This window comes from Taudactylus pleione, unplaced genomic scaffold, assembly GCF_031769625.1.
Source record: "Taudactylus pleione unplaced genomic scaffold, aTauple2 ptg000116l, whole genome shotgun sequence".
Taxonomy (NCBI): domain Eukaryota; kingdom Metazoa; phylum Chordata; class Amphibia; order Anura; family Myobatrachidae; genus Taudactylus; species Taudactylus pleione.
Genome location: NW_028284518.1, coordinates 25,973,325 through 26,000,541, shown reverse-complemented (window position 1 = coordinate 26,000,541; position 27,217 = coordinate 25,973,325). Strand labels below are relative to the sequence as shown.

The following is a 27,217-nucleotide window of genomic DNA, read 5'->3' as shown; positions in this document are numbered from 1 at the left end:
AGATTAGATCCATACTTCTATAAAAGAAAAGAAACTCTGTTTCCAAAATACTTTGTCCGTTAAAATTACTGTAACCTTAAAAATATCCTTCACTTAATATGTCCGTTTTCTATTTTCCTTGTAGCTGGGATGGTCAGCTAATGCTACATGTTACTTTCAGTCATATTTTAGGTCCTTTCCAAACCTGGCCTAACCTCCCAACTCCATGTGTCTGCATAGGGTGTATGGTCAAATCATTATGAGAGCTTGGATGTATGCCAATCCCCTAATGACGTAATCTGCACTCAAGGCCATCACACATGTAAGGCCAAGCCACCATCCTAATGAATTATGAAAGGAATATCACAATTCAATAAGATTAACAGGAGGAATATGGAAGATACAAGGAAACAGTTACATATTTGCTGAACAGATCTACTAGCACCAGGATACAAAATAAGAAAATATCTACGTTTGCTGTCTGCAACAATGTCTCTATCAATGTTAATCAAATGCTTAGTCAGGATAATTACACAGTGCCACTTCTATTTTGTATCATTAAGGTGTTTTTAGAACTTCAAAAGTGTTCTTCACTTATACAGTTCCTACTGCCAATATAGAATATATGGCAGTACCCAAAGTCTGCCTAACATGGGTCCGGTATGAGAGTAGGTGAACCTTCGGCCTTGCAAACAAATGTATGCTTTAATCATTTTCATGTATCAATTGTTAAAACTATAATGTTTGCCAAGCTTCGCAAATAAATGCGGTGTATGGTTAAGACAAAAGAATGTAAACCAAATCACATAATAAAATATTAATTACTTTGAACAAACTTATGATGATTACAATTCCATTGAAAACAAAAACAGTTCATATACTGTAGTGTACAATGCATCATGTTTTAATGTGTCACTGGTAAATAAAAGGCAGAGTTATCGAAGAAAAACAGCATGAAACAGGTACCAATTGTATAATTTCTATTATCTATGTTGCATTGAGAATATTACAGTCCATACAGATAAATGCAATATGCAGGCTGTCTTTCATTTATCAAGCAAGTTACTCTAAGTAATAGAACATACTGGCTATAACATTTTATCAAATACAAATAAAAGTCTGCTTGCAAAACAATAAAATGATATAGAAAAAAGTTAGTTATGAAAACTTATGCAAGTAGCATATTTTTTTTCATGGCTTATATACTGTAGTCGAATTTGAATTTAAAATATAAAATCAGGCATAATATTATAATTTAAAAAAAAATCTAAACTTTATAGACTTAAATATCCAGTTTTATATTTCATAATTAGCTCATCTAACCAGCCTTGCAAAGACAATAAAATCTTAATGTAATTTATTACTAAACTGTTCTTTTGCTCTGCCACACAAATACAAAACAGGATTTGAAACCCTTCATACCAAAAAAAATAGATCGATAGATAGATAGATCTATCCATCTCCTAATTATGTGTTTTCTTTTTGTAAAAATATCTCAAATAAAACAGCCACTTATCTTTTATTGTATTACATAGACTCTCTAGGTTTATGGATGGGGACTGACAAAATAAACTTATTAGAAGTCTTCTTAGAATAAATAGTTACTGTTTTGGAATGTGGACTTTGTGAATTTGGTCAAAGAGATGCAATTATATTTTCTACAACAGAAAAGAATGCAAGGATTGCAAATCCCTTCTAGGTGATTATTGCTCCACTTAACACTTTGTTTGTTAGTACACATTGATTTATTTCACCAAGAATGATACTTTAATTCAACATTACTATTATAATTTATTGCAAGAAGATGGGTGGGTTTCCATCCAATTGTGTGTTGTGTTAGATGTGCATCACCATAAACCACTCTGACATATAGAAGCCTACAAAAATCAACATTGTTTACATGTTGCACTTAAATCAGAGAGAACATTCAGTCTCGCCTGTTTTGGTGGCACCTGAATAAACACAAGATATCGATAGACATAACATGAGACAATCACTTAATAGTAGTACTATTTTTAGAGTACTAATAAGAAAAGGCATCTTTATATAAGAGCCATGTTATTATAAGAAGACCGCAGATGTCTGCAATTACATATCACAGATGTGCTAAATAAGTAAACTATTTCTTTCAGCGTGACTTCACTTAAACATAACAGGTTTAAACTCTAATTAAATTTTCCTTTTCAGCTTAAAAATCTAAATGTTCTCCTGTTCATATTCATTTCAAATTAATTTAATTATCAGGAAACATGTTACTTGGTCGTGATCTAGTGAATATGGCCATAGCACAATGAGCTAAGAAAGTCATCTTACTACCCTATATTCAAATGTACCAAACAAGTCCTGTTTGAGAAGGAATGATAGCTGAGCATGCAATCTTCTTAGTGCTATCCACACAGAGGGAATTGGCACACTTCTCTCATAGGTCTTCTAACTTTATGGAAGGTATCAAGTTCCCAACCTTTTGCAGTTGATTTTTTATTTTCATTGTACAATGCTGCTTTGTACATTTTCTTCTAATCTGACATACATGAAGATAGAGAATAAACTGAATCCATTTCAGCCACACGAAATCACAGTGAAACGCTTTGAAATGCAAGACATGTTGTGAAGGACAATTCCAAGCAGGAAGACCAAAACACATGCTACTAAAATGACAGTGCAAACTCCAGACCAGGTGGAATTTTTAACAACCCCTCTTCTCTCATGTTCCTCTTCTGCAATATCCTGTGCAATGGCACTTTGCAAAGGTTGTTGTTCCATTGGCATAGTCACTACAGTGACTGGTTTTTGCTGATTTGTTAGTAGTCTGCAGCCTATATCACCAGGCAATAAAGCCCTTTCTTTGCTGACAGGAAGAGGCCACATATAGCATCCATTGCTTGGTAATTTAATAAAAACTGGGGTGTTTTCCGAAGTATGTGGTATTGTAATAACGGCAACAACATCTGGATCATCAGGCAGTTGGGATACAGAGTATCCAGGTGGTAACCGTGTAACACCTCGACACCAAGGACATCGAAGGTCTTTCTGACTAGCCTTCATTTGTTGCAGGCAGATCGAACAGCATGTATGTTTGCAATCAAGCAATTTTGGCCTTCTCCGAGGACTATAATAATTGAAACAGATCTGACATTCTAAAAGAGAATCCTGTGACAGAGTTTCCATTGTCAATTTTGACTAATTCTTCTGTTTCTTCAATCAAATGAAGCTGCAGTGCTAGTGTCACACACCGTGGTTTTATTCTGCCCTTATGGTAAAATCTCAAGTTACATATGTAGTCTTGACAGAATCTACAAAAAAAACAAAACAGCAATATCAAGTTACTTTTTAAATTCAAGCAATAGCTTTACAAAAACATTACATACAAATTTGAGACTCCTCAAATATCATCAGTCAATCAAGAGATGTTTAAATGGGTGGTGGAATTCAAGGGTGGGTGGAGAAGGTGGCAGATGCTTGGTTTTTGAATTGGGGAAGGTGGGTCACAACTAATCAAATGCCACTCAAATCTTAACTCCCTTCTCTTTCATGCACTTTTGTTAGCAGTAGTTTTCAGTCTTTACTGTAAAGGGAGTATATAACCTCTTAAAGAAATTATTGCTCTCTTCATTTAGCAATAAAATGTGCAATGCAATGTTTATAGACTTCAAGGTTCTAAACCACCAAAACTGTTAAAAATATAGTTTGAACTCTAGTACAAAAGTCAATTTTTGTAGCGGATGATTCAAAAACATTCTCTCCATTAATTAGTTGAAAAATGTTTATAGCCAACGGGTTATTCTTCAATTGACATTCATTACAGCCTAGCATAAAAAAGTACAAGCAGAATGTACATGTAAAGACTTTATTAAATAATTGAACCAGCCAGGAAAAGGACATTAAACTAGTACAGAATCTGACTTGTAAATGAAAAAGCAGTTGGAAAATTAGAAATGTATTAAAATGTATTACAAATGAATAATAACCAAGTTGGAAGTGGCTTTTTGGGTGTATTTACCTATAAGCGTGAACTGTACCTAAGTGTATAGGTTATCCAGTGTTCAGAGACCGATTTACACTTTCCAACTAATTACTTTCAAATTCCAGTACAAATCAGTTCCATAGGAAATAAAATGCCTGTTTTTCTAATAAAGTTGTACGTGTTCATTGTTTTACCATAATAATATATTTTTTCCATAAGGGTTCCCTCAAATCCTGTGACATGGTTAATAAAACACCTCACCCCTTAAAAAAAAAAAACCCTCTACTTGAATTAATGAAATATGTTTGGAAATTAAGGGCTTGATAACTGATTAAGGTTTAAATACTCCTGATGCTCAGGAGTCTTTGATGATAGCAAATAATCACCATCCACAATAGTTTGAGATTTAATCTACATGTATGCAAATTTTTGTACACCTATACAGTTACATTAAGGTTATTTTTCAGAAAAGAAGACATCCTTCATATTTTGATATATTAAAAGTCCAACTATAACAGAATTTTAAAATATATAGTTTTGTCAAACATTTATTGTATGTACTTCTTTCGCACTCTCTCTTATCATTAACGCTTTTTTTTGTTTTTTGTTTTTTTTGTAGATATTTTGTACATAAAAGGGTTAATTCTGCAAAATATGTTTTGGTGTACATTCATTTTTTTATTGACACTGAATGATAACATGCTTGATTTTTTTTTTTTTAGGAAACAACTTGTGTGGCTATCTTTACAGATGGCCACATTCTGCGGTAATGGCCAATCAACCATAAGAGATATGCTAGATTATAATCTCCAATAGTAATGCAAAACACCTTAGCCGATATTAGTTATTAACCCGTGTATGCAGTCAGTGGTCACGTAGTTTGGACTGTATGGCAGGATCAGTTTGTGTATGGCCAGCACAATATCCACATACAGTATTAGCCTCATTTTTAAAAATGTTTCACAAGATTTATGTAATTAAGATATAAAGACACATATTTACATAATAACTGTAGATAAAACTGCAATTTGTCCTAAATACTGTACAGGTTGCAATGGGAGGACCTAACTTGATGACATGAATATGCCCCAGTGGGTGGGATGACCAGATTTTCAAAATCCAGTAAATGGGAGAGTGCTTTAACATCTAAGATGCTGAGGGTCTTCTCACTACTGTGCTGAGCCAATTTTTTCATGTTTGCGCTCGGCACATTGCAACATCAATATTACTAGTTTTATATTAAGTACACACACACTATACTTTTTATTAGAAGGCTTTCCTACTTTTAATGTGACAAAAAAACCTAACCAAAACAGTGGGGGGGTTTTCTTGAAATTTCAAGACAGCAAACGAATAGCAAAACCTCCATTGTTGTGGATCGGAACGATATATGTCGTGTGGATCACAGTGTGTACCCCCAATCGCGCGTGCCTGCAGATCGTTCATCACATCGTCCCATCTGTTGTGCTGCACAGCACATGGGATGCAATGAATGATGGCATGCTAAATGCCGTATGGAATGACATATGGCACCATCCTCCACTGCATCGTCCAGTGTGTACTGATGGCGCGATTTATCGCTTTGTCCTGTCGCTGGGTACACACATTGTGCAGTGTGTACCCAGCATTAGGGTTATTCAGGGCTGTCTTCTGTGTGTAAACAAACTTAAAGCCCCCCATAGAAATGTATTTATTCAGAGAGAGAACATAAAAATATATTGTAACATAAAAACCAGTGTTTAAAATCAGCACACGCACACACACACACAGTATATATAAATAATATACTCATAAGATCTATTCTAAAACAAAAACTATCCTGCTATCTAAACCGCAAGGTAAATACACTCCCCATTAGAGTTAACTGAAACTAGAAGTCTTAAGCCAGGCATTGTATGAGAGGGAGAATGTGTTGCCCATACGTCATCGTAGTGCCTATTTTGGCTGGATTGTTCTGAATCTCAGACTCAAAAAAAGCTATTTTGGAATAGATCTTATAATAAATACAAGAGGAATTGGCAACGTACAGTATTCTGCTTAGTAAGCGTATGATCAATGAAAAGTGTTACATAATAATTAATTCTACAAAATACCTTTACTTATTTCCATAGCAAGACCAAAAGATGGCATTGTTTGAGCAAGAGTGGGGTGAACATACAGGACATGAGCATTTATGCTTCTTATATTACACAGTCCAAAAAGTTTGATATATAAAGTTTATATAAATGATCAGGTAATAAAAAAAAAAAGCAGGAAGAAAAAAAAAATAATGTTGTGGTTGATGTTGCTGTCGCAACTCACGGATTTATAGTGGATGCTAGCCTGTACTTAAGAATTGAGGCACAAAGTCTAACGTGCCAACGGTATTCACAAAGGACCCCCACATGGAGGTTTGGACTTGCCTGTGTCCAACACGCAGATCACAGTCCTCAGACTTGGTTCTCTAGTACAGATGCTGGTGTAGTCTGGATTACAGTGGTGTACGATGAAGGTGTACAAATGTAGTCGTCAGGCCGGGTCAGAACCAAAGGGACAGGACGGTACCAGGAATCAGACAATATCACAGTCAAAAACAAAGTCGAGGTCAGAACCAGAATACCAAGCGCAGTACCAGAGAGGACACGGAATCAAGCATCGGAAAAGCCAAAAGGTCAGGAACAAGCAGGAATACACTGGATTATGGAACGCTGGATTAAGGTTGGGAGCCTATAGTCTAACACCTGTTTAGTGCCAGAGACTCTTTCTTATAGGGAGGAGTTCAATTCTTGCACCAAATGTGACTACATGTTTGGTGTGCCTGCACATGAAACATATTAAACAAACTTTGAGGATTGAATACATGTATATTTATCATTAGTATCTAGTTTCTAAAAGACAGAACTGTAATAATTGTAATGATAGCGTGGTGTATACAGCTAAGACATTTGAGTAGAACTCTAGATGATATTACAATTAAGTTATAAGGGCGTTCTAAAAAACATATTAAGGAATAAAGAGGTTTGTGTGTGTTTAAACATGAAACATTTGCCATGAAGACAAGAGGAATGAGAGCTGCAGTGAGAACCTGCCAAGGAGAATGAAGAAAGGAATTAGTTTGAGGTTTGAGAAAGTAATCTTGCATGAACATTGCATAAGGAATATAAAACTTGTTTTGGCTAACTATCTACATTATATATACAGATACATATTTACATTCTAAATAAAGACAATAACTAAAATGAAATTACTGTACATAAGCCAAGTGGGATAAAGGGTAAAATCATATAAGGTAAGAGTGATAGAAGCCAAGTGGGACATAGGCCAAGGTTATGTAGGTTGACATAAGGCAGGGTACACGTGTACAGGTCTGCACATGTCGAGAAATGTTGAGACAGATAAGAATAACCATCTGGATAAATCTTGATGACATCTGATAAAGATAAATAGTCCTGCTAAAGTGGGCTCGAGAGGGACTTTTGGGCTGAAGTGCCTGGCATGACGTGCTCAGAAATGTAACGTCACTTATTGGCTGAATTGTATTTCTCTGTATTACTTTAGATTTCTCTATTTGCACTCTAATAGGTTTCTGCTAATGAATATTAGCTTATAAGAAAAATATATTATTATTATTATTATTATTTAAACTTCTGACTGGACAAGGAATAATTTTCGAAAAAAGAAAAAGTTTTTATCAAATAAGGATATTATCACCTATAAAAGTGGGTAATATTCAACATGTGAAAATATCCCAGCTGTCGCTCTTCATAAATAAGTGCATGAAAAAACTCAAACAAAACATTTATATTTTTCTAAAATATAGTCGTCACAAAAGAAAAAAGAAAGTAATACATATATGAGCCTATCCAAAAATATTGCTACAAAAGCTATAAATAAAAGATAACTGGAATGTTAGGTGAAGTTAACTAGTGGATATATACCTTCAACAACTACCTACCTCTCTACAACAACTTTCACCAATTTCTACATTCACTTCTCCTGAGACTGCTGCATCATACCAAAACCAGATTCTAGAAAAAGCCCTCGATAAAGTAGCTCCAGCTACCTATCACACACACCACGTAGATTTAGATGTCAACCGTGGCAGTGTAACTTAACAAGGCATCTACAAAAACTCTCACGTAAAGCTGAACGTCAGTAGCGAAAGTCTCATACTATAAGTGACTTCCTCACATATAAAAGACTATCTACAACTCTTAACGTACTGCTCTGGACACTGCCAAACAAACATATTTCCAATCTCTAATCTCTGCTCAAGCCTCTAACCCCAAGCGATTTTTTCATACATTAAAACTGCTTCTTACCTCTCCATCACCCAAACCACCTGCTACTATCTGTGCGAAAGATCTTGCTTCCTATTTTAGGGACAAGATTGAGAAGATCCGAAATGAAATAGTAGGCTCTTCCTCAGCTAGTGACCTGCTCAATTCCCTACCTGAACCCTCTGGCACATTCTTTTCTTTTGTTCTCACAAACGAAGATTAAGTATCTACACTATTCTCATCCTCCTACTCTATTACCTCTCCTCTAGATCCTATACCCTCACAAATCAGTAAAGCTCCGTCTCCTGTGCTTATCCCAACCCTGACTAAATCTGTAATCTCTCTCTCTCTACTGGCAACTTTCCATCACTGTTCAAGCACGCGGTGATTACTCCCATTCTGTAAAAAAAAAAAAAACTTCTGACCCGAATACTCTCTCAAATTACTGTCCTATCTCCCAGCTCCCCTGCCCCTCCAAGCTACTTGAGAGACTTGTCTACACCCGCCTCACACACTTTCTTAACTCACACAACTTATTGGACCCACTTCAGTCCAGCTTTCGGTCCCAACACTCCACAGAGACAGCACTAAGGTAAAATGATCGTCACTGCCAAGGCTAAAGGCCATTACTCACTCCTAATTCTTCTAGATCTCTCTGCTGCTTTTGACACTGTTGACCACTCTCTTCTCATACAAGCGCTGCAATCCCTAGGTCTTAAGAAAACAGCTCTCGGTTCTCTTCCTACCTATCTGATCGCTCTTTTACTGTTAGTTTTTTTGATTCTGCCTCCTGTTCGCTATCTCTATAAGTTGGAGTACTGCAAGGCTCTGTCTTAGGTCCCCTGCTATTCTCAATCTATACCACCTCTCTTGGCAAACTAATCTGCTCTTTTGGATTTCAATACCATATGCGGATGATACTCAAATCTACCTATCTTCCCCAGATTTATCGCCATCTGTATTGGTCCGTAGAACTGAATGTCTTTCTGCCATTTCATCTTGGATGTCATCTCGCCACCTGACACTTAATATTTCTAAAACAGAATGAATTATATTTCCACCAGCCAATAACAGTTACCAACCTGATCTCTCTATCACTGTTGATAACTCGACCATCCACCCTACCCCACAAGCTCGCTGCCTTGGTGTCATCCTTGATTCTGAACTGTCCTTTGCTCCCCACATTCAATCTGTCTCAAAATCATGTTACATACACCTAAAAAACATATTCAAAATTCAACCATATCTCACACAAGACACTGCAAAAACTCTAATACATGCACTTATCATTTCCCGCATTGACTATTGCAATAGCCTCCTTACTGGTCTTCCCAAAAACAGGCTATCGCCATTACAATCCATTTTGAATGCAGCTGCGAGGCTTATCTTCCTTGCAAAACGTTCAACGTCTGCTGCCCCGCTCTGTCAGTTCCTCCATCGGTTGCCGGTTTTCTACCGTATTCAATACAAAATAGTTTCACTTACACATAAGATTAACCAAACCACACCAAAATACATCTCTTCACTCATCTCAAAATATGTCCCAACCCGACCTCTCCATTCAGCACAAGATCTGCATCTCTCATCCCCATGCATTACTTGCTCCCATTCACGGTTGTAGGGCTTTCTTTGGGCTTCACCCACTCTATGGAATGCCCTACCTCGCACAATAAGACTTTCCTCTAGTCTCCAATCCTTCAAGCGTTCACTGAAAACTCACCTCTTCAGGCAAGCTTATCAGATTCCAGAACCGTCCGCATACCCTTCATAGCTTCCATATCTAATTACATCCCCTTTTACAGTCCACATCGTCTTTCTCTCACATCCTCATGACATTTGGTCTACATTCCTGTGTGACTGGATCATGCAGCTAACCAATAATCTGTGCATTCTGGCTGGACCAAAATGCAATTTATGGCACCTATCCTTGTGTATCAATGCCTATTTCCCTATAGATTGGAAGCTTGCGAGCAGGGCCTTCCTACCTATATATCTGTCTGTTATTACCCAGTTTTGTTCTATTAATGTTTACAATTGTAAAGCGCAACAGAATATGCTGCGCTATATAAGAAACTTAATAAATAATAAAATAAAGCTGTATCTTTCAGAATCTGGGGTCTTTTTCCCCCATAGTCACCCTCTCTGACCTCACTTTAAATATTGTGCTAACCCTACCCTGTAGGGCCCCCTGTGCGATTCTATACTAAACACACTGATCCACTACAAATGTGCCAGCATTGGTTGTGTCCTTAGCAAGAATAGAGAATACTTTTATTATTCTATATAAAATTGTAAGATAAAGCACCAAGCAATCTGCTCCTAACTGTCAGTTTTCAAACACAGCCTGCAAAATGACAATTCTTATTTGGTCTATGATGAATGCAGAACAATAGTTTTAATTTATATTTAATAAAGTGATGAACTATGGTTGGGGACGGGGAGCCTATTATTCAGCTAAAGTTTACTTTAAGAATGTGTTTACTTAAGTTACAATGGGAAAATTACTTTGGGCCTTATTTACAACAATCCACATTTCAAATGCGGTTGTAGTGTAATATTTTTGCCTAAATTCATGAATTCAGGAAATATCACAGGAATTTATCAAAAATCCATTGCAGGGACCACACAGCTGATCACAAGAGCTGGCTCCTGGATCTGCTCTGCCTGTCAGAGCATAGCTGGAGTCAGGGGACCAGGAGGAAAGACCTGATAACACCATCTGAAGATGGCATTATTATCACTTGGCTTTCCCACTTATTTTTTTTAAAAAAAAATGTATTTCTCAGGCAGATCACATTTCCCATTACAAGTTTCAATTTATGGGATACTAAAATAATGTGAATAAGGTGTGAAAACACCCTTTTTCAAATTTTTTTAGTAAAAATAATATTTTTTATTTAGTAAAAATAATATTGATAAATTGGCCCCTTAGTGCCTGTCCTCCTTATTCTGGGGCCACGGTGTTGGCAAAGTCACCAGTTCCATTGGTTTGCCAACCTAATTGAGCCTACAGGAGTCTTTTCAGTGCAGGGTTTGTATTTCCTGGGAGGAGGTGGGTACCAGATTTGTTAGCACTGGTTGAGGATTTGGGTCAAGTTACACACTGCCATTTTTAATTTCTTTAGTCCTTAACACTGGCAAATCAGTTATTTTGAAATGTCTGCAAATGTTTTGGACATATTGGTGATTTATAGATCAATGTGCCATTAAAAGTGATTAGTAAATCACTGAATAAAAATAGATATTTTTTTCATTATTTCTACATATCTAACTTTAGCATATCACCCTCCCAAAATGCATATAAACTGGTAAGGATTAACTATGCTAAACATTAATGATTACATATACTTTGTATACTATAACATTTTTAGGTTGATTGGTAGACTAATTAAATTGAGGAAGACTTTAAGCAAAGTCACACTCATCACTTCTTTGAACAGTGATTGTTTGCGTTATACAACACTTTAATTTAAGCCTAAAATAAAAACGATCTCTTTAAGACCCCATGTTATTAAGTACTGACTACTGGAAATGCAACTAAAAGGAGTTACCTTATTTTTACTTCTTTGTAGCAGATTAAATAGTATGAAATATTAACTATTATTCCACCATTTTGTAATTGTACAGGAAGAGACTATACACTAAGATATTCTTTGTTATATACTTCACTATAATGCAGTATATTTTTACCTTGTAGTGAAGATTAAAAGTCTACAATAAAAAATTGAGATCTGAATAAGTTTCCAGCATAAGGAAGGCAAGTGCTGAAATTATTATTCATTATAAATGTATGTGTTTGTGTCTGCATAGCCAACATTGTATTGTTATTTTAAACTGATTTATTCAAATTGAATATCCAGTTATGGCTAAACTGCTGATCATATTCTGCCTAATGGAAAATGAATCATTGTTGTCAGATAGAATTTTGTCACAATAAAGAGATGGGCTAGAATATCATGGTCACTTGGTCTATCTGATAGTTTCTTTAGTTTAATATAGTGTGTGAAATATTACACTATGAAATATTTTTTTAATGCAACATAATGTGTGTTTTAGATCTACTAGCAATATACATTTTATCCATTATTGTTTTTCTTCTATTAGAACCTACTGACAGGGGTATAAGGGTGATCTCAGATGGGTGCTCTGAGCTCTGGTGCTTTTCCAGCAAACTCATCAACTGAAAGAGATTGTTCTCAGAAAATGTTACACGCAGTATCTTCAGAGTTTAATCATTGCCATGTGACAGGGGATCAATGCTCCTCATTCAAGTTATTGTTTCCCCACGTTAGGAATTGAGACTTGAGAACACTGGAGCATTTCTTGCAGGAAAAGCACTAGTGTTGAGACCAACATAAATGTTCCGAAAATGTATTTAAGAAATAATACATACAGATATGTATGCATACACCAAGGGGTACATTTACTAAAGTGAGAGTTTTTAGAAGTGGAGATGTTGCCAATAGCAACCAATCAGATTCTACTTAACATTTAACTAGCACCTTCTAGAAGATAATAGCTAGATCTGTTTGGTTGCTATGGGCAACACCTCCACTTCTAAAAACTCTCACTTTAGTAAATTTACCTCCTAACATCAATACACCATACAGTGCGAGAGCCCGGCGTGACAGAGATGCTCTGCGAGCAGTATACCACAGTTTTCTTTAAATTATGCATCTTATTCGCATCACAAATGCAGAAAAACACCACTCAAAGTGTACTACAGATGCTGGGCCATGACTAACTTCACAGGAATTAGTTTTAAACATGTACAAAGTCAAGGATGAAGCACAGTGGAATCCTTGTTACCCGGGACGTTGCTTGTCAAGAGAGACTATTTGCCGCGACTTGACCAACAGTATATGAGGACACATCTAAATTGCTTAAAGGTAGAGATTTAAACCTTTGTAAGTGATAAATGGGTATTGGTTTCTGGCTTTTATAACAAGTACAGAATCAGTGATCGCTATATTGGAGCAGCCATGATACTAAGTTGTATGATATGAGGAAATCGAAAAGTGATATATTATTAAAGTTAAATATTTTTTTTGGGTTGGGCATGAAATACCGGCAGTCGAGATGCCAGCTGGCAAAATACCGACAGCGGCATCCCGATGCACAGTATCCCGACAGGGGTACGTAACTACGCCCCCCCCTTCTGCCTCTAACCAGAACCCTCCTTTTATGCACCCTACCCCCCTACCCCATACCCTAACCCTCCCTGTTAATGCCTAAACCTAACCCCCCGCTTGGTGCCTGAACCTAACCGTCCCCTCTTGCTGCCTAACCCTAACCCCCTCCCCCAGTGGTGGCTAAACCTAACCCCCCCTGTCCATAGCCTAACCCTAACCTCCCCCACTCACGGATCCTAACCCCCCTGTGGTGTCTAAACCTAACCTTCCCCCCCCTGCGGCTAACACATAAGCCGGTCCCGCTATACTTATGTTCGGGGTGCCGGCTGTCGGGATTCTGGCATCTGTACCTAAACTCACGTTGGGATTTAGGCGCCTATGTTTAGTCCCAGGTCAGGATTCCGGTGCCGGGATTTCAACAGTCGGCATCCCATCCGTCGGCATCTACAGTGAAGGAGCTACTAAGAAAAAACATTTACCCAATCCAAGTCCTTTAAATTAAGAATTATAAAAAAAATTGTTCTTAAAATGACAGCAACATCAAAAAAGCAAGTAATATTTTATAGAATAAAGCATAATGTGGAAAATAAATAAATGCCACCTTTAGTCTGTAACATGTACTTTAAATTAATTGACCCACGGAAATTCTAAATTTTTAGAGAGTGTGAAACCGGCTATGCAGGAGTGCGCATATATTTGCCATAAATACGGAACCTTAAGAATAGCAGCAAAATCAGAGATTTTTGTGTGCAACTCTATGAAGGTAAACAATACACCTCAATGTAAATGCGATGTGGAAAGCAATTCCAGAATGCAATCCCCACCTAATTAAATAAACTGCATAACGTATTTACTTTAGATAAGAATGATGTTAAAAAAGGTAAGTACACCCTCTTTGTTTTTACCTACCTGGACATAAAGAATCTAGTCCTATCTTATGTAATAAAGATTCCATAGCTTATTTTTCATTTTGTCTTTAGTCAATATAACATACATTAAAGCAACTTGAAGACGTCACTTGTAAAAAAGAACACTTACTACTTCCATATCAGTAAAGAAGGTAAACATGAGCCAGGTGCTGCCAGTGTCCCTCATTATGCTATCATGAAGTGCTCCCACCTCTATATAAAAGCAGAACTTTAGGCAGATTAGTCAAGAGAATTCAGTTTAGGGTTAATATCATGTCAAGCAGGGGCTGGCTGGCAACTTTTAGCCTGGGGGGCAAATGCATGCAGGCGGCCCTGGCAGAGGAGTAGCGTGTAGCCAGGGTGCCTGAAAGAACGTGCGTGCGACGGCACCCGCGCCCCCCTCAGGTGAGGACACCCTTATGCAGGCCTCGAGTAGTGCCCCCAGTAGTGATCCCCCCTATGCAGTGCCCCTTGTGCCCCCAGTAGTAAGCCCCTTATATAGTGCCCCCAGTAGTGGTAACCCTTATGCAGTGCCCCTTAAATAGTAGCCCCAGTTGTAGTCTTCCCCCTATGCAGTACCCCCACTATTGCCCTTTATATAGAGCCCCCAGCAGTGGTCCCTCGATGCAGTGCCCCCAGTGGTAATCCCCTCCCCCCTATGTAGTGCCCCTAGTAGTAGTCCCCCCCAGTAGTAGTCCCCCCTTGTAGTGCCCCCAGTAGTAGTCCCCCCCTTGTAGTGCCCCCAGTAGTAGTAGTCCCCCCCCCTTGTAGTGCCCCCAGTAGTAGTAGTCCCCCCCCCTTGTAGTGCCCCCAGTAGTAGTATTCCCCCCTCCTTGTAGTGCCCCCCCAGTAGTAGTAGTCCCCCCCTTGTAGTGCCCCCAGTAGTAGTAGTCCCCCCATATGTAGTGCCCCCAGCCAATCTCTTCCAGGAGTGGAAGCTCAAGTAAATGCATCAAAAGGATTGCAAAGAACTCAAAACCTACATGCATTGGTGGATCTATAATGAGTGTAAGGCAGGGCTCGACAAATCCCGGGTGCCAGGTCGCCGACTAAGATTTTAGTCCTGGCGACCGGGATTTCCAAGCCCCCCACCGCCGCCACAGGGAAGCTCCTGCCGGGGCCCGCTGAAATGTTACCGGCAGATGCCCGACTCCCCGCAGCGGCAGCTCACTCCTGAGCTCCGGTGTATGGCTCCCCACGCGGGCATTATGGGAGAGATGTCATGATGTCTCTCCCATAGTTCCAAAGAATGGCAGACGGCAGCAGACGCAGGATCATGGCCTAAAGTAAGTATTCTGTCGGGGGTTTTTGTGTGTGTGTGCGGCACACTTAGTACTGGGGGCACTATCAGAGGGGGCTTAGTACTGGGGGCACTATTGCAGGGGGCTTACTACTGGGGGCACTATTAGAGGGGGTTTAATACTGGGGGCACTATTAGAGGGGGCTTAATACTGGGGGCACTATTGCAGGGGGCTTAATACTGGGGGCACTATTGCAGGGGGCTTAGTACTGGGGGCACTATTGCAGGGGGCTTAGTACTGGGGGCACTATTGCAGGGGGCTTAGTACTGGGGGCACTATTGCAGGGGGCTTACTACTGGGGGCACTATTGCAGGGGGCTTACTACTGGGGGCACTATTGCAGGGGGCTTACTACTGGGGGCACTATTGCAGGGGGTTTAATACTGGGGGCACTATTAGAGGGGGTTTAATACTGGGGGCACTATTAGAGGGGGTTTAGGACTGGGGGCACTATTAGAGGGGGCTTGGTACTGGGGGCACTATTAGAGGGGGTTTAGTACTGGGAGCACTATTGCAGGGAGCTTACTACTAGATTGAGGGGCACTGAAAGGGCATGTGTGGTGGTCTATTCAAGCTTTCATATATTTTGGTAATGGACGATGGTCTGGCTCCTAAACTTTTAAGATGGCTCCTAGATTTTACAAAAATTTGTCGAGCCCTGGTGTAAGGTATGCACTGCACACAGAGCCTGATTCATAGCCGCTCGTAAGCAGCTGCTCGTTCGCTCTAAGCGATGTTCGCACAACTGCGCATGCGTCATAATGTGCATGCGAAACCAGTCATTGCGGTCGGAAATCGTGCACTCGCAAAACAGCGAGGGGCTGCTAATTTGATTGACAGAATGTACCGTTTGTGGGTGGTAACAGGTGAAGTTGCTTGAAAACGGGGGAGTGGAGATCCGAACGCAGGCGTGCCAAACGGTCAAAAGGGCGTTTAATGGGAGTGCATAATTAGTAAAGGAGCGTCATCGACCACGTCACTAGGTTGTCTTTTAGCCTGAACTGCTCACAGTCATAGCGGTAAGAAAAACCTACCACAAGAACTGCAAGCAGTTGAGATGCCTTTCGATGTACCAGATTAATCTAATAAATACCGCAGATGACGTGTGTTGCGAATGGCAAAGGGGAGTCTTTACAAAATAGCGAGCGCATTTTTCGTTCGCTCGCTCAGACATAGAGGCATCAACAAACTGCAAAGAGCGAGCGCTCAATTTAAATAGCCGGCCCCTTTTTTGGAACGACCGTCCGCAAACAGCGTCCAGCTCTGAATCAGGCCCACAGTCCCTTATGTCAAGAGGCGCCCACGGCGCACACCCTGCAGCCAGGCAAAGCCGGATTATCGACAACTGATACAGGTGGGCACCTAGGGCCCAGTGATCCTAAGGGAATTGCCACCTGCCTGCACTGTGCACACACCCCCTACCTCACTTTGTGTACCTCTTACTCCCGCTGTCCAGACAGTGAGGAATGGAGGACAGCTGCTCTGAGGTCACGTCACTTTACCCCTCTGCTGAGTGAGATTCCCGATGTGCAGTGAAGATGGAGGCATAGTAATGGAGACCACCTGCACCAATCACAGCCAGGGATCAATGCCACCGTAGACTGCCAGCTCCTGAACTAATAGCCTGTTGAGAAGGTAGTGTGTAACACTTACTGAAATCAACTCAGTGTCAAAACTACAAGAGTGTCAGATTGATACCCTCTGGCTGCTGCTAGTTGTCAGGGGAGTGAACCATTGGGGGAAGAGGTGAGTGGAGTTGATGTGGAATTGTGAATGGAGTTGTGCGAGGGGTGTGGATAAATGGTGGTGGAGTTGCGAGACGTGTGAGGGCTAATGGTAGTGGAGTTGGGGAGTTGTGATGACTAATGGTGGCTGATGTGGGAGAGGTGTCAGAGCTAATGGTAGTGGAGTTGAGGCAGGTGTAAGGGCTAATGGTAGTGGAGTTGAGGCAGGTGTAAGGGCTAATGGTAGTGGAGTTGAGGCAGGTGTAAGGGCTAATGGTAGTGGAGTTGGGGAGGTGTTGGGGCTAATGATGGTGGATGTGGGGGGAGGTGTGAGGGCTAATAATGGTGGATGTGGGGAAGGTCTGAGGGATAATGGTGTTAGAGTTGGGGAGGTGCGAGGGCTAATGGTGGGGCATATGGGGGAGGTGTGAGGGCTAATGGTGGGGCATATGGGGGAGGTGTGAGGGCTAATGATACCTAACCCTCTCGCTCTCCTAACTCTCCCCGATGCCTGAACCTAAGCCAACCTCCCCCTCCCCGCACCCTAAACCTACCCTTCCCCCCTAATGCCTAACCCTCCCCCTTAACCCTGCTACTTACCTTCGGGACTTCTGCGATCGGGATGCTGGCACCGCAATTCTGGCAGGTGTCGGGAGTCTGGCACCGGCATTCTGAGCACCAGAATCCCCGCAGTCGGGATTATGACCGCATTCCATTAATACATGCGACGACATTATTGATGTCGATATTTTACTATGTCACCATAGTCAGTGTCAACCTGCTGTCGACATTCTGAATGCCGACATTCTGAATGGTGACTGCATACCTATAGTGCTACCATATTACACAGTGCTGTACCGAGAATATTTCATCAGTTGCTGCCCCTTTAATGATTATAGTCCAAACTCCCTAGCCCCCACCCCACACAATAAGGTCCAATTTAATGAGCAGCTAATAGACATGGAATTATATATTTTCCCTAGACCTCTGCAGAAACATGAGTTATGTTGAAATGTGTTAGGAACTTTTAATATATTTATTACGGAGAGGCAGAATCCAGATTATCGGTTTATTGCATTCAGATATTGTTACTTTGGACATTCATCTTTTGCCCTATATTTTTTCGATCTTGTAATTTAGTAGTAGCTGATTCAAAATAATTTTATTGAAAAGGAGCAGCAGTTTTGCTGGGGGGAAGCTTCTAACTTGGGACAATCAGTCCTCAATATAGCTCGAGAGAAAACATCAAGATTCAGAAAGAACAATCACATTATCCAGATGAAAGCCTGATTTACCACTGCAATTTATGAATGAAATTGACTTTCACTTGTATTATTATTACACAGCTCTATGTATTCTGTACCAATCTAATTCTATTGTATGTACACTCACGATTACATATAATTTGATTTAAGTTAGATTTAATTTTTTACATATAGTGTTCTTTGATTCTGGTTTACACAAAAAATATTTTTTTGTGTTTATATGGAGGAGTGAAATAGTTGCATGGCTCGAAATATATATATATATATATATATATATATATATATATATATATATATCACACACACACTTACAGTCCAGTTTATTTATTTCATGTATTTATTACCAGCTATTTATATAGTGCATGCATATTCCACAGCCCTTTAAAGAGAATGTTTGACCATTCCCCTCAGTCCTTGCCTCAATCCATATTCCCTACCACATGTACACACAATAGTGTTGAACTTTTTCGGGAGCCAATTAACCTAACAGTATATATTTGGATTGTAAGAGGAAACGAGCGTACCCACAGGAAACCCACGCAAGCACAGGGAGAATATCCAAACTCCACAAGGTTAAGACCTCAGTGCTGTGAGGCAGAAATGCTTGCTATTTTTACAAACAGAGCTTCCCCAGTTCCCATTCAATTGCATTTGGCATATACTAATATAAGTTATATAATTAATAAAGGAGGAAATTGATATACAAAGGGTGTTCTTTAAGTAGAAAATACTTTGTGCTCAGGTACAGACTATATTGCTATACAGTTTAATCCCTTCTTTAAAGGAAAAGGATTTTCATTTGGAAATTTTAATATGCTTGCATTTAGAGAAGCAAGAAGAAAAACTTAAAAAGCAATAATACTAATTTTTTGATCTATTGTCAACTGTCAGTCATGTAAATGACTCGCAGTAGATCAGCATGCAGAAAATGCATGCAGTTGCAATACCACTTGTAGGCTAAAGATATCCAAAGTAATAAATTAGTTAGGATTGGTGTGTGCATTATATGTGGTGACTAAGAAGATTGGCTACAGACCCTGTCCAGTCACCTACATAGGCACGGGGGGGTTATTAAATCACCCCCTGAATTGCATTATCTACTTTCTCCTCTCCTCCTTAACCAAAGCCAGTGGACCTGTTTTGATAAAGATTCCACCGAAACGCGTCAGCGGGATTCATGCATTGCAGCATTTAAAGATTGTCCAGAGGTAACTTTACCATCTTTAAAAGGACCCTAGAAGAGACTCACAGATTTCCACAATATGTGGCTTTACTTAAAGTGCTCTTTATTCTCACTCCAGCAAGCTGCTACACTTTTATTGCTTTTTATCTAAAGGTTTCTTATGTTGAAAAGCAATGCGAGTTCATTTATAAATAAAAACTGGATTACACTATATGTGGTCAATTCATTTAATTGTGAGTTGGGTTCTGCAAGCCGTTTCCCCCAACGAACTCACACTGAATTATGTTTGAAATTATCTTCCAATCTCGCATTGAGGATATTCACGTCTTTTTGTGCACACCCCCCTTGGCAGGTGAAAAGGTAGGGAAACAGGGGCAGAAGTATGGAAGACAAGGGAGTCACCTGCCGCCGGGCACCAGCACTGAAGGGGCACCTCCTCCATCACCCACACTACATTCACCCCATTTAGGGCTGTAAATTTGGGGGATAGGGGGCACTAAATGATAACTTGCCTCTGGGCGTCTGGGATGAACTTACGCCACTGTAGGGAAAAATCTTTATTTTAAAATAAAAATGTCAGGACATGGAGCAGAATCTCTGGTACACCCCTCCCAATGAATGATCACACACTTGGAGAGGTTTAAATATCATAATTTCGCTAATAAAGACATGTCAGTTTTCAGTTTAAATTCAGAGGAAAAGCTCAATAATGGGTTAGATGATGTGGAACAGGAATGTGGATGTGTATTGATGGGAGAGGTAAAAGTATTTATTATAACTTTTTACAAACTTGTATGAAAACACTGAAAAATTACTATACATAAATTTTTTCTGTACCCCAAAATGCTGGAAAGACTTTAATTTGAAGAAAAAAACACTTCCTATCGTTTTTTAACCATTAATAAAATGTGCAGAAAATCAGGCATTTGTCATCTTTTAAGAACCTCCAGTACTTTTCTTATTCCCACTAACAGCCTTCTATATTGTCTTAATATCTCTGTTGTCAATTTTTTGGGGTCCAGCATGGTGTCCCCATTTTTGCATTCGCTTCTCCCAGGTTGCATTTGTAGAAAAGTCATGCAACCTTGCCACGTGTTCCACAAATCAGTATTTCTATTATCATCATCCTTTATTTATATGCTGCTACAAGGGTTCCACAGCACTTTACAAAGTACATAAATGAATGAGCAAGCAAGAAAACAGCGACTTACAGTACAAAGCAATGCAGGACAAAGACATAGTTTATAAACATTGCTGCAATAGCGATCATAACACTCAAATAAGCAGCAGGGCATCAGCAGCCAATTGGTAGGTGCCCTTGTGGGGAGTTAGGAGTAGACTATAGTATGAGAAAGGGAACGAGAAGCACATGAGGGAAGAGGGTCTTTAGATGGCGTTACCCAATAGAAGCCTATGGGCATTTTTCTGCAAACTGCTGTCAGAGGGATCTAATCGGATCCCTCCAGCACCCTCGGCGGCACGCATGCACATAGGGACTTCTAGTTCATAAACCCGGAAGTCCCTCTATCGCAAAGGACAACTCTTATCGGGAGAGCTATCCTTTGGGATTTTCTTCATGCACACCGGCATAATTAATTCCGGCATACATGCGAGGAGTGGCGGGATGAATCACATGGAAAATGCGATGCTTGATGCATCCGGCCACCTATATTAATTCTTCCTTGTTACTATTTGGTCTTTTCATTTTTTAAATTACTATAGTATTTGTTTTTTTTTAGAAGATTGTTGTCCCGAGGATTCATTTCCAGTTATGATCTCTGTTTAAAAGCAAGTATTTTACTTTGTGCAGAAAATTTTAAATATATATTTAATATCTATTTGTATTTGGGAAGATATTGGTGGTTTCCCTTGCTTTTATATATGTGTTAGTGGTTCAATTTTGCGCTGATTATTTCCTTATTCTAAGTTTACAAGGAATAGATTGCCATAATAATTGTCGCACATTAGATAGACAAAAATTATAAGTTCTATATCAGATTTTTGTTAATTTCACCATTTTTATTTTTGATGGTGGTTATTTTAGTTTAGCAGTAGTTCTAGATTGCAAATTGTCTAGGAAAAAAGTAGACAATATTATGTAAATTCACTATTGCAAGTGACCTAACTAGCTAAAATGCCAAACTGAATTTTCCCGGTATAGACATTTAAAATTTTCGGGGTCTATGTACTAATAATGGCGGCACTGCCGTGATTATTATGTATCCATCTCACCAGGAATATTTTCATTTTTAATGAAAATATCCCAGCTATGTACTACGGGGAACTCGCCGGTACAGCGGTTGCGGTAACCGCTGTCCCCGTGAGTTATATCCTGGCATTTACAAGAAGTCTTTCACAGAATTGAAAGACTTCTCCGGGGGGAGCTGACACTGCACAAGGTCACAGTGTCAGCTTACGGGATTGGCTGGTGGCTCAGAGAGAGTTCGAAAGATCTCTCTCCTGCACTGGGAGCCTCCATAGGCTAACAGTAGGTTTTTTTGTTTTGCTTTTTGGAGTTTAGTACATAGGGGACAGATCGTAGTCCCCATTGACAATAATGGGGAAGGGACTGCGATCTGAAGTGCTAATTAGCACTTTGCAGAAGATTTCTGTGAAATCTCCTGCATTATGCTATTAGTACATAGGCACAATACATAAAATTATGCAGAAACTGCAGTTTCTGCATAATTTTATGTAAAAATCAGCCTGATATATTGGCCCCTTAGTTTTGTTTTGCAAAACTGTAAATGTACAAGAGTGACTCTGAAGTCCTTTTACATTGAGAGAAAGTATTCTAAGACATTCTCATGTTAGCTATCATTGCCATTTCATACACCTCATGCTTACGTTTCTTGGACCTGTGATCTTTATCATTTGCAGAATTATATACTTGGTAATCGCATGCAAACATATCAGCCAAACAGTGCAGTAATTGTGATGTCAGTTTAATATGTCTGATTCACAGGTTGCAATCAATGGACACAGAATTACATGTAGCACAACTAAGAAAATAACCAATAACGGACACTCTCCACCCCAGCCAAGGGAAAATATCAGTACTAGATTAAATGTATATACAAAACACTACAAACTGTACAGAATGTGAATTTAAACCTTACAGACATGTCTGTACTAAATCACTTGATTCACAGGGTCTGTTATTCTAGAGAAATGTTTTAATAATCAATATTGACATATAGTCATTCTTTCCAATCTTGTAGTCTCAGTGAAAAGCCAATATGTACAGTACATAAAATACTGAGCAGGGGGATGAGAATACCATTGGTGAACATTTCTCTACATCAAGATTTAAAAGCAAATAATGGAACCGCTCATAGTAGTATAAATAGATGCTGGCAAATACCAGCTAACAAACCTGTCTTTTTTTCAATATTACTATGTAACTACACCCATAATTTAGGGAGTACTAAAAGAGAATGATAATATTACTAACTTTATCTGTAGTATTTTGATTTATACAGACCACTTATTTTCATCTGACTAAAGAAGACTGAAACTCAAGTACTCATATTTATTCACACACTGTGGAAAAATAACATTAATCCGGGCCTACAGTAAAACAAGCACATAGAAATATGGATTAAAGTCTTTATAATCTAGCACAGATAAGTATTTGTGACTGGCCTAATAACTGAACAGACTGCTGGTATGGTATGGCACAAGAATGACATTGCAGCTGACTTAGCAAAATTAATTGCACATTTCTGCAGCCCATTTCGCAAAGCAGCTGAAAATAAATAACCAATATGGCAATTAAATAGTCTGGTATGTCAACTGCAGGTAGCAAACCACCTAGCCTGAACTTGTCAGAATGTATCTTCAATACAACTAATAGGATTCAATTAAAAACAAATCAGGTGGTTACAAATGTACATCCTAGGCTTCCAGATATTCCATCTATGTTAAGCAGTCACCTATTTAACACCTAAACACTGCAGCAGTTAATCCATTACTAGTAAACAACATGAGGTTAGTACTAATAACCAGATTTTGTCTTGACAGAAAGACCTGTGCCAATGGTGAGCAATGCTATTCTGAGGGGTTACTGGTATAGACCGACCTTGTGAAAAATGCCCATTCAAAGAATATGTAAAATACAGTAAAGCATACAACTGGAAAACTGTCATAAAACAGATATAAAAATCTAGGATTATGCTGTCTTTAACACAATTTAATAAAGTACATTGGAGGTATTATGGTTTTGTTTTATATTTTGTAATATTCATGCACAAGTTCTTATGTACCAGAGGAAAAACGTTGTTGAATATTTAATCTCTAGCAAAAGACCCAGCTTTGTCTGTATGTATGTATGTATGTATAGATGTATGTATGTCAGATGTGTTCAGCACAACATTCTCCCCACATTACCAGCCAAATCCCGAATTCTTACACCATGAGATCACTCCCTTGTTATTAGTTACAAATCCAATCCCATATAGACATACACAGCACACAGGACGCTATATAGAAATACATATACGAGGATTCTTTGTTTCTAGTAAACAAAGCGTATCATTCCAGTTTACGTGCATGGAAATTGTATAGCGCAAGATGCTTGTCTCGTTAGACGTCCCATAGAGGGTCTAGCTGTCTGTGGTTGGTAGTGGACATTACCTGGATGTCAGTGTGTCGTGCTGCTGCCCAGAACCTGCATGATGATATCAGCTGCTGTTAGCAGCGCTCAGTGTTGTGCAGGCAGCAGCAGGCGACAAGCAGGAAGCAGTAACTGGCTGCTTTGTTCTGCCTGCAGTGAATCATAGACAGACAGCTAACCCAATCACAGCATCCTCTGTACTACTCACCCTCTTTCACACAAAAAGTAAATAATAATTGCTTATCTTACATCCCAATCCTTGTGAGAGATCCAGCAAGATGACCTGATACCCAGTCCTCACATCAGCCAACAACAAGCCTTTGGCCATTGAACTAAGTATGTGGCTGCTACTGGAAAAAAATACCAATTTCTCTGTTTATAGGCAGCTTCTCTAATTCGAAACGGATTTCCTGGAGCTCAACACAGCCCACAGTCATAGTATGCGGCAACAATAATAACAGAAGAACCGATACTTACACATACACTGTGTCCATTCACGATGGTGCCGCAGAGGTAATATTAAAGTCAGCCCAGGGGACAGGCAGCATAAGCAGCATGTCATAGAGACATACATAATAAGCTATATTAACTGGGGATGCAGACGGGCTGTCAGCACAAGCTGTGGCTCTATTACCGTCACTTTCACAAGAGGAGACTTCTTACACAATACTGCCATAAGCACACATCTCTGGTGGGTTTTCTATCCCGGGGGCAGTGTGTATTGCCCAGTGTCCTGTACACGGTATGGCTAGCAGAGTATGAATACAGGCAGCCAGGGATTGGGAATATACTCCAGCAATGCACGGACTTCAGCTACTCAGAGGACTTGTAAGGCACTGCCAGGATAGGGTGGTAGTCCTAGTTATGTCAGGCAGCTGTAAGGCAGGAAGGTGCCAGTCCCTGCATGGTGACGAGATGCCAGCTACTGAGTCTGCAGGGAAATCCCCTAGCCTGTTACACAGTGACTTACAAGCCCCCAGACAGTGCCCACAGAACGCAGCGAGCTGCAAGTCCCAATAGGCAAATGAAATGCAAATAGTAGTTTGCTCGTTCCAGCAGCTGTGAATGGCCAGAGCACTAATGTATCCGACCTAATAAGTGTACTGCAATTATTTCATATTGGTCCTCTGCATCCAATGGAGCAGTGTGTATACGGGCTGCTATACTAGCATCCTGTGTGTGCTGATGTAATAGGACCATGCTAGCGGCTATATGGGTTGGTCATTATACGTCCGTAGTCCGTACAGGGGCAGTCACCTGTAGGCAGAGAGGACACTCACCTGTACGCGGAGCGCACACTCCCCTGACATGCGGCAGCTTCCGGCTGCCCACCAGCAACACCAATGATATAGCTCCCAGGGCTTTGTGTGCGTGCGCCTGATCCCTTCTGCTGCCGCTGCTACAGGGAGAGAAAGGGGTGTTTCTTTTTTCCCCTTTTCTTTCCGTAAAGTTACTTGTGACCGCTTATAGAAGAGTGCTGCTGTATGGCAGCTAGACAGTGGCTGCAGCTGCCACCGCCTGTGGAGATTACCAGTGTTTTGTTTATCTGAATACCGACACTTCTATTACTATAGTATCCTGTAACTGAGCGTCTATTTATGGGAAAGGTGGGCGGAATAAATCTGGGCTGAAGCACCACACCTTCCTAGGGCGACGGATAGAAATATTTTCTGTTTAAAACTATAATACATCAGAAACATTTATGGTGATGTGGAAATTGTATGCTTTAAAACACAGATACCATTTTAAAGTATTAGGGGCCCATTTATTAAGGATCGCATTTTGCAATGCGATCAGGGCATGCAGTGCCGGCCGAATGTATGACCCTGCACATGCAGGGAGACGGGCTCCGAAAAGAGCCCGTCCCTGCGATGTGGCCAGAGTGCATTCCGGGCTGCTGCACATGCGCAGTCCCGAGGACTGCACATGACAGGCGCCCATTGCCGGTGGAGGGATCTGGAAGATCCCTCCGTCGGCTGAAATGCGGTAAGTGCCCATAGGACACAGCAGCTAACGCTATCTTCAGAGAGCGTTAGCTGCTGGGGTCAATATCGGGAATGCAAAGCAATCCCGATATTGATACATTTGGCAGCATCGCATTCCCCATAGAAACCTATGGGGGAGGCGGTTGCTGGCGGCAATGGAGGGATTGCAGCAGGTATCGGAGATACCTGCTGCGGTCCCTCCTTCATGCATTCGGGGGATACTTAGTATTTGAGGTAAACCCCCGAAAACAGGCGTTTTCAGGGAATTTACCTCAAATGCAGTTTGATAAATGGGCCCCTTAGTATCAGTGCTGTAACTAGTGAGATGCACCCAAAGCCATCACCCAGGACACAAGGCCGAGTGGTGGAACAGATGTTGCCCATGTACGGTTCCTGGAGAGCCACCATACAACCTAGAGAACTGCTGGTGGATGTGCCAAATGCTCTGATTCTTTGCTTCCAGATCAAACTTGTGACATCAAAACTTAATATGTAGGTGAAACTAGACATTTGGTAATGGATGGTCCCAGTTCCAACCCCTCACCAGAACTTATGTAACCATCAGTGTTGCAAATCGAAATAATTTTTAGAGGCAGTGCATGCGCGCTACCAAAAAATAAGCGTGGCTATGCATCACGAGGGGCGTAGTGACTTGAAATGGAGGCGTGTTCTCATGACACTCCACCTACTCTACAATAGTGCCCCAACTCACATTACTCCACACAGTAGTACCCCTTATTCACATTATGCCACATAACTCCACACAGTAGTGGCTACAATGCCCCCATAGTAATGCCCCTTATTCACATTATGCCACACAGTAGGGCCCTTTATACACATTATGCCACACAGTAATGTCCCTTATTCATATTACGCCACACAGTAGTATCCTTATTGCAGATT

The 27,217-nt window shown here is 40.2% G+C and overlaps 1 protein-coding gene across 3 annotated transcripts; it reads right to left on the bottom strand.

Annotated features, from left to right (window-relative positions):
* Window positions 1-875: 875 nt before the first annotated feature.
* RNF152 (ring finger protein 152) lies at window positions 876-25,871 on the bottom strand. 3 transcript variants are annotated; one of them, XM_088471820.1, is made up of 2 exons: window positions 25,610-25,871; window positions 876-3,272 (listed from the first exon to the last, which is right to left on the bottom strand). In XM_088471820.1, the coding sequence occupies exon 2, from the start codon at window positions 3,145-3,147 to the stop codon at window positions 2,539-2,541; it is 609 nt and encodes a 202-aa protein (XP_088327946.1). In that variant the 5' UTR covers window positions 3,148-3,272; window positions 25,610-25,871; the 3' UTR covers window positions 876-2,538. The 3 variants fall into 3 exon arrangements, with proteins under 3 accessions (XP_088327946.1, XP_088327949.1, XP_088327948.1); XM_088471823.1 differs by lacking the exon at window positions 25,610-25,871 and adding an exon at window positions 24,807-25,361; XM_088471822.1 differs by lacking the exon at window positions 25,610-25,871 and adding an exon at window positions 24,350-24,406.
* Between the last annotated feature and the right edge of the window lie 1,346 nt (window positions 25,872-27,217).

What these genes read in the sequence shown, in the direction of transcription:
- RNF152 (XM_088471820.1), bottom strand. Translation starts at nt 3,147, where the DNA reads ATGGAAACTCTGTCACAGGATTCTCTTTTAGAATGTCAGATCTGTTTC.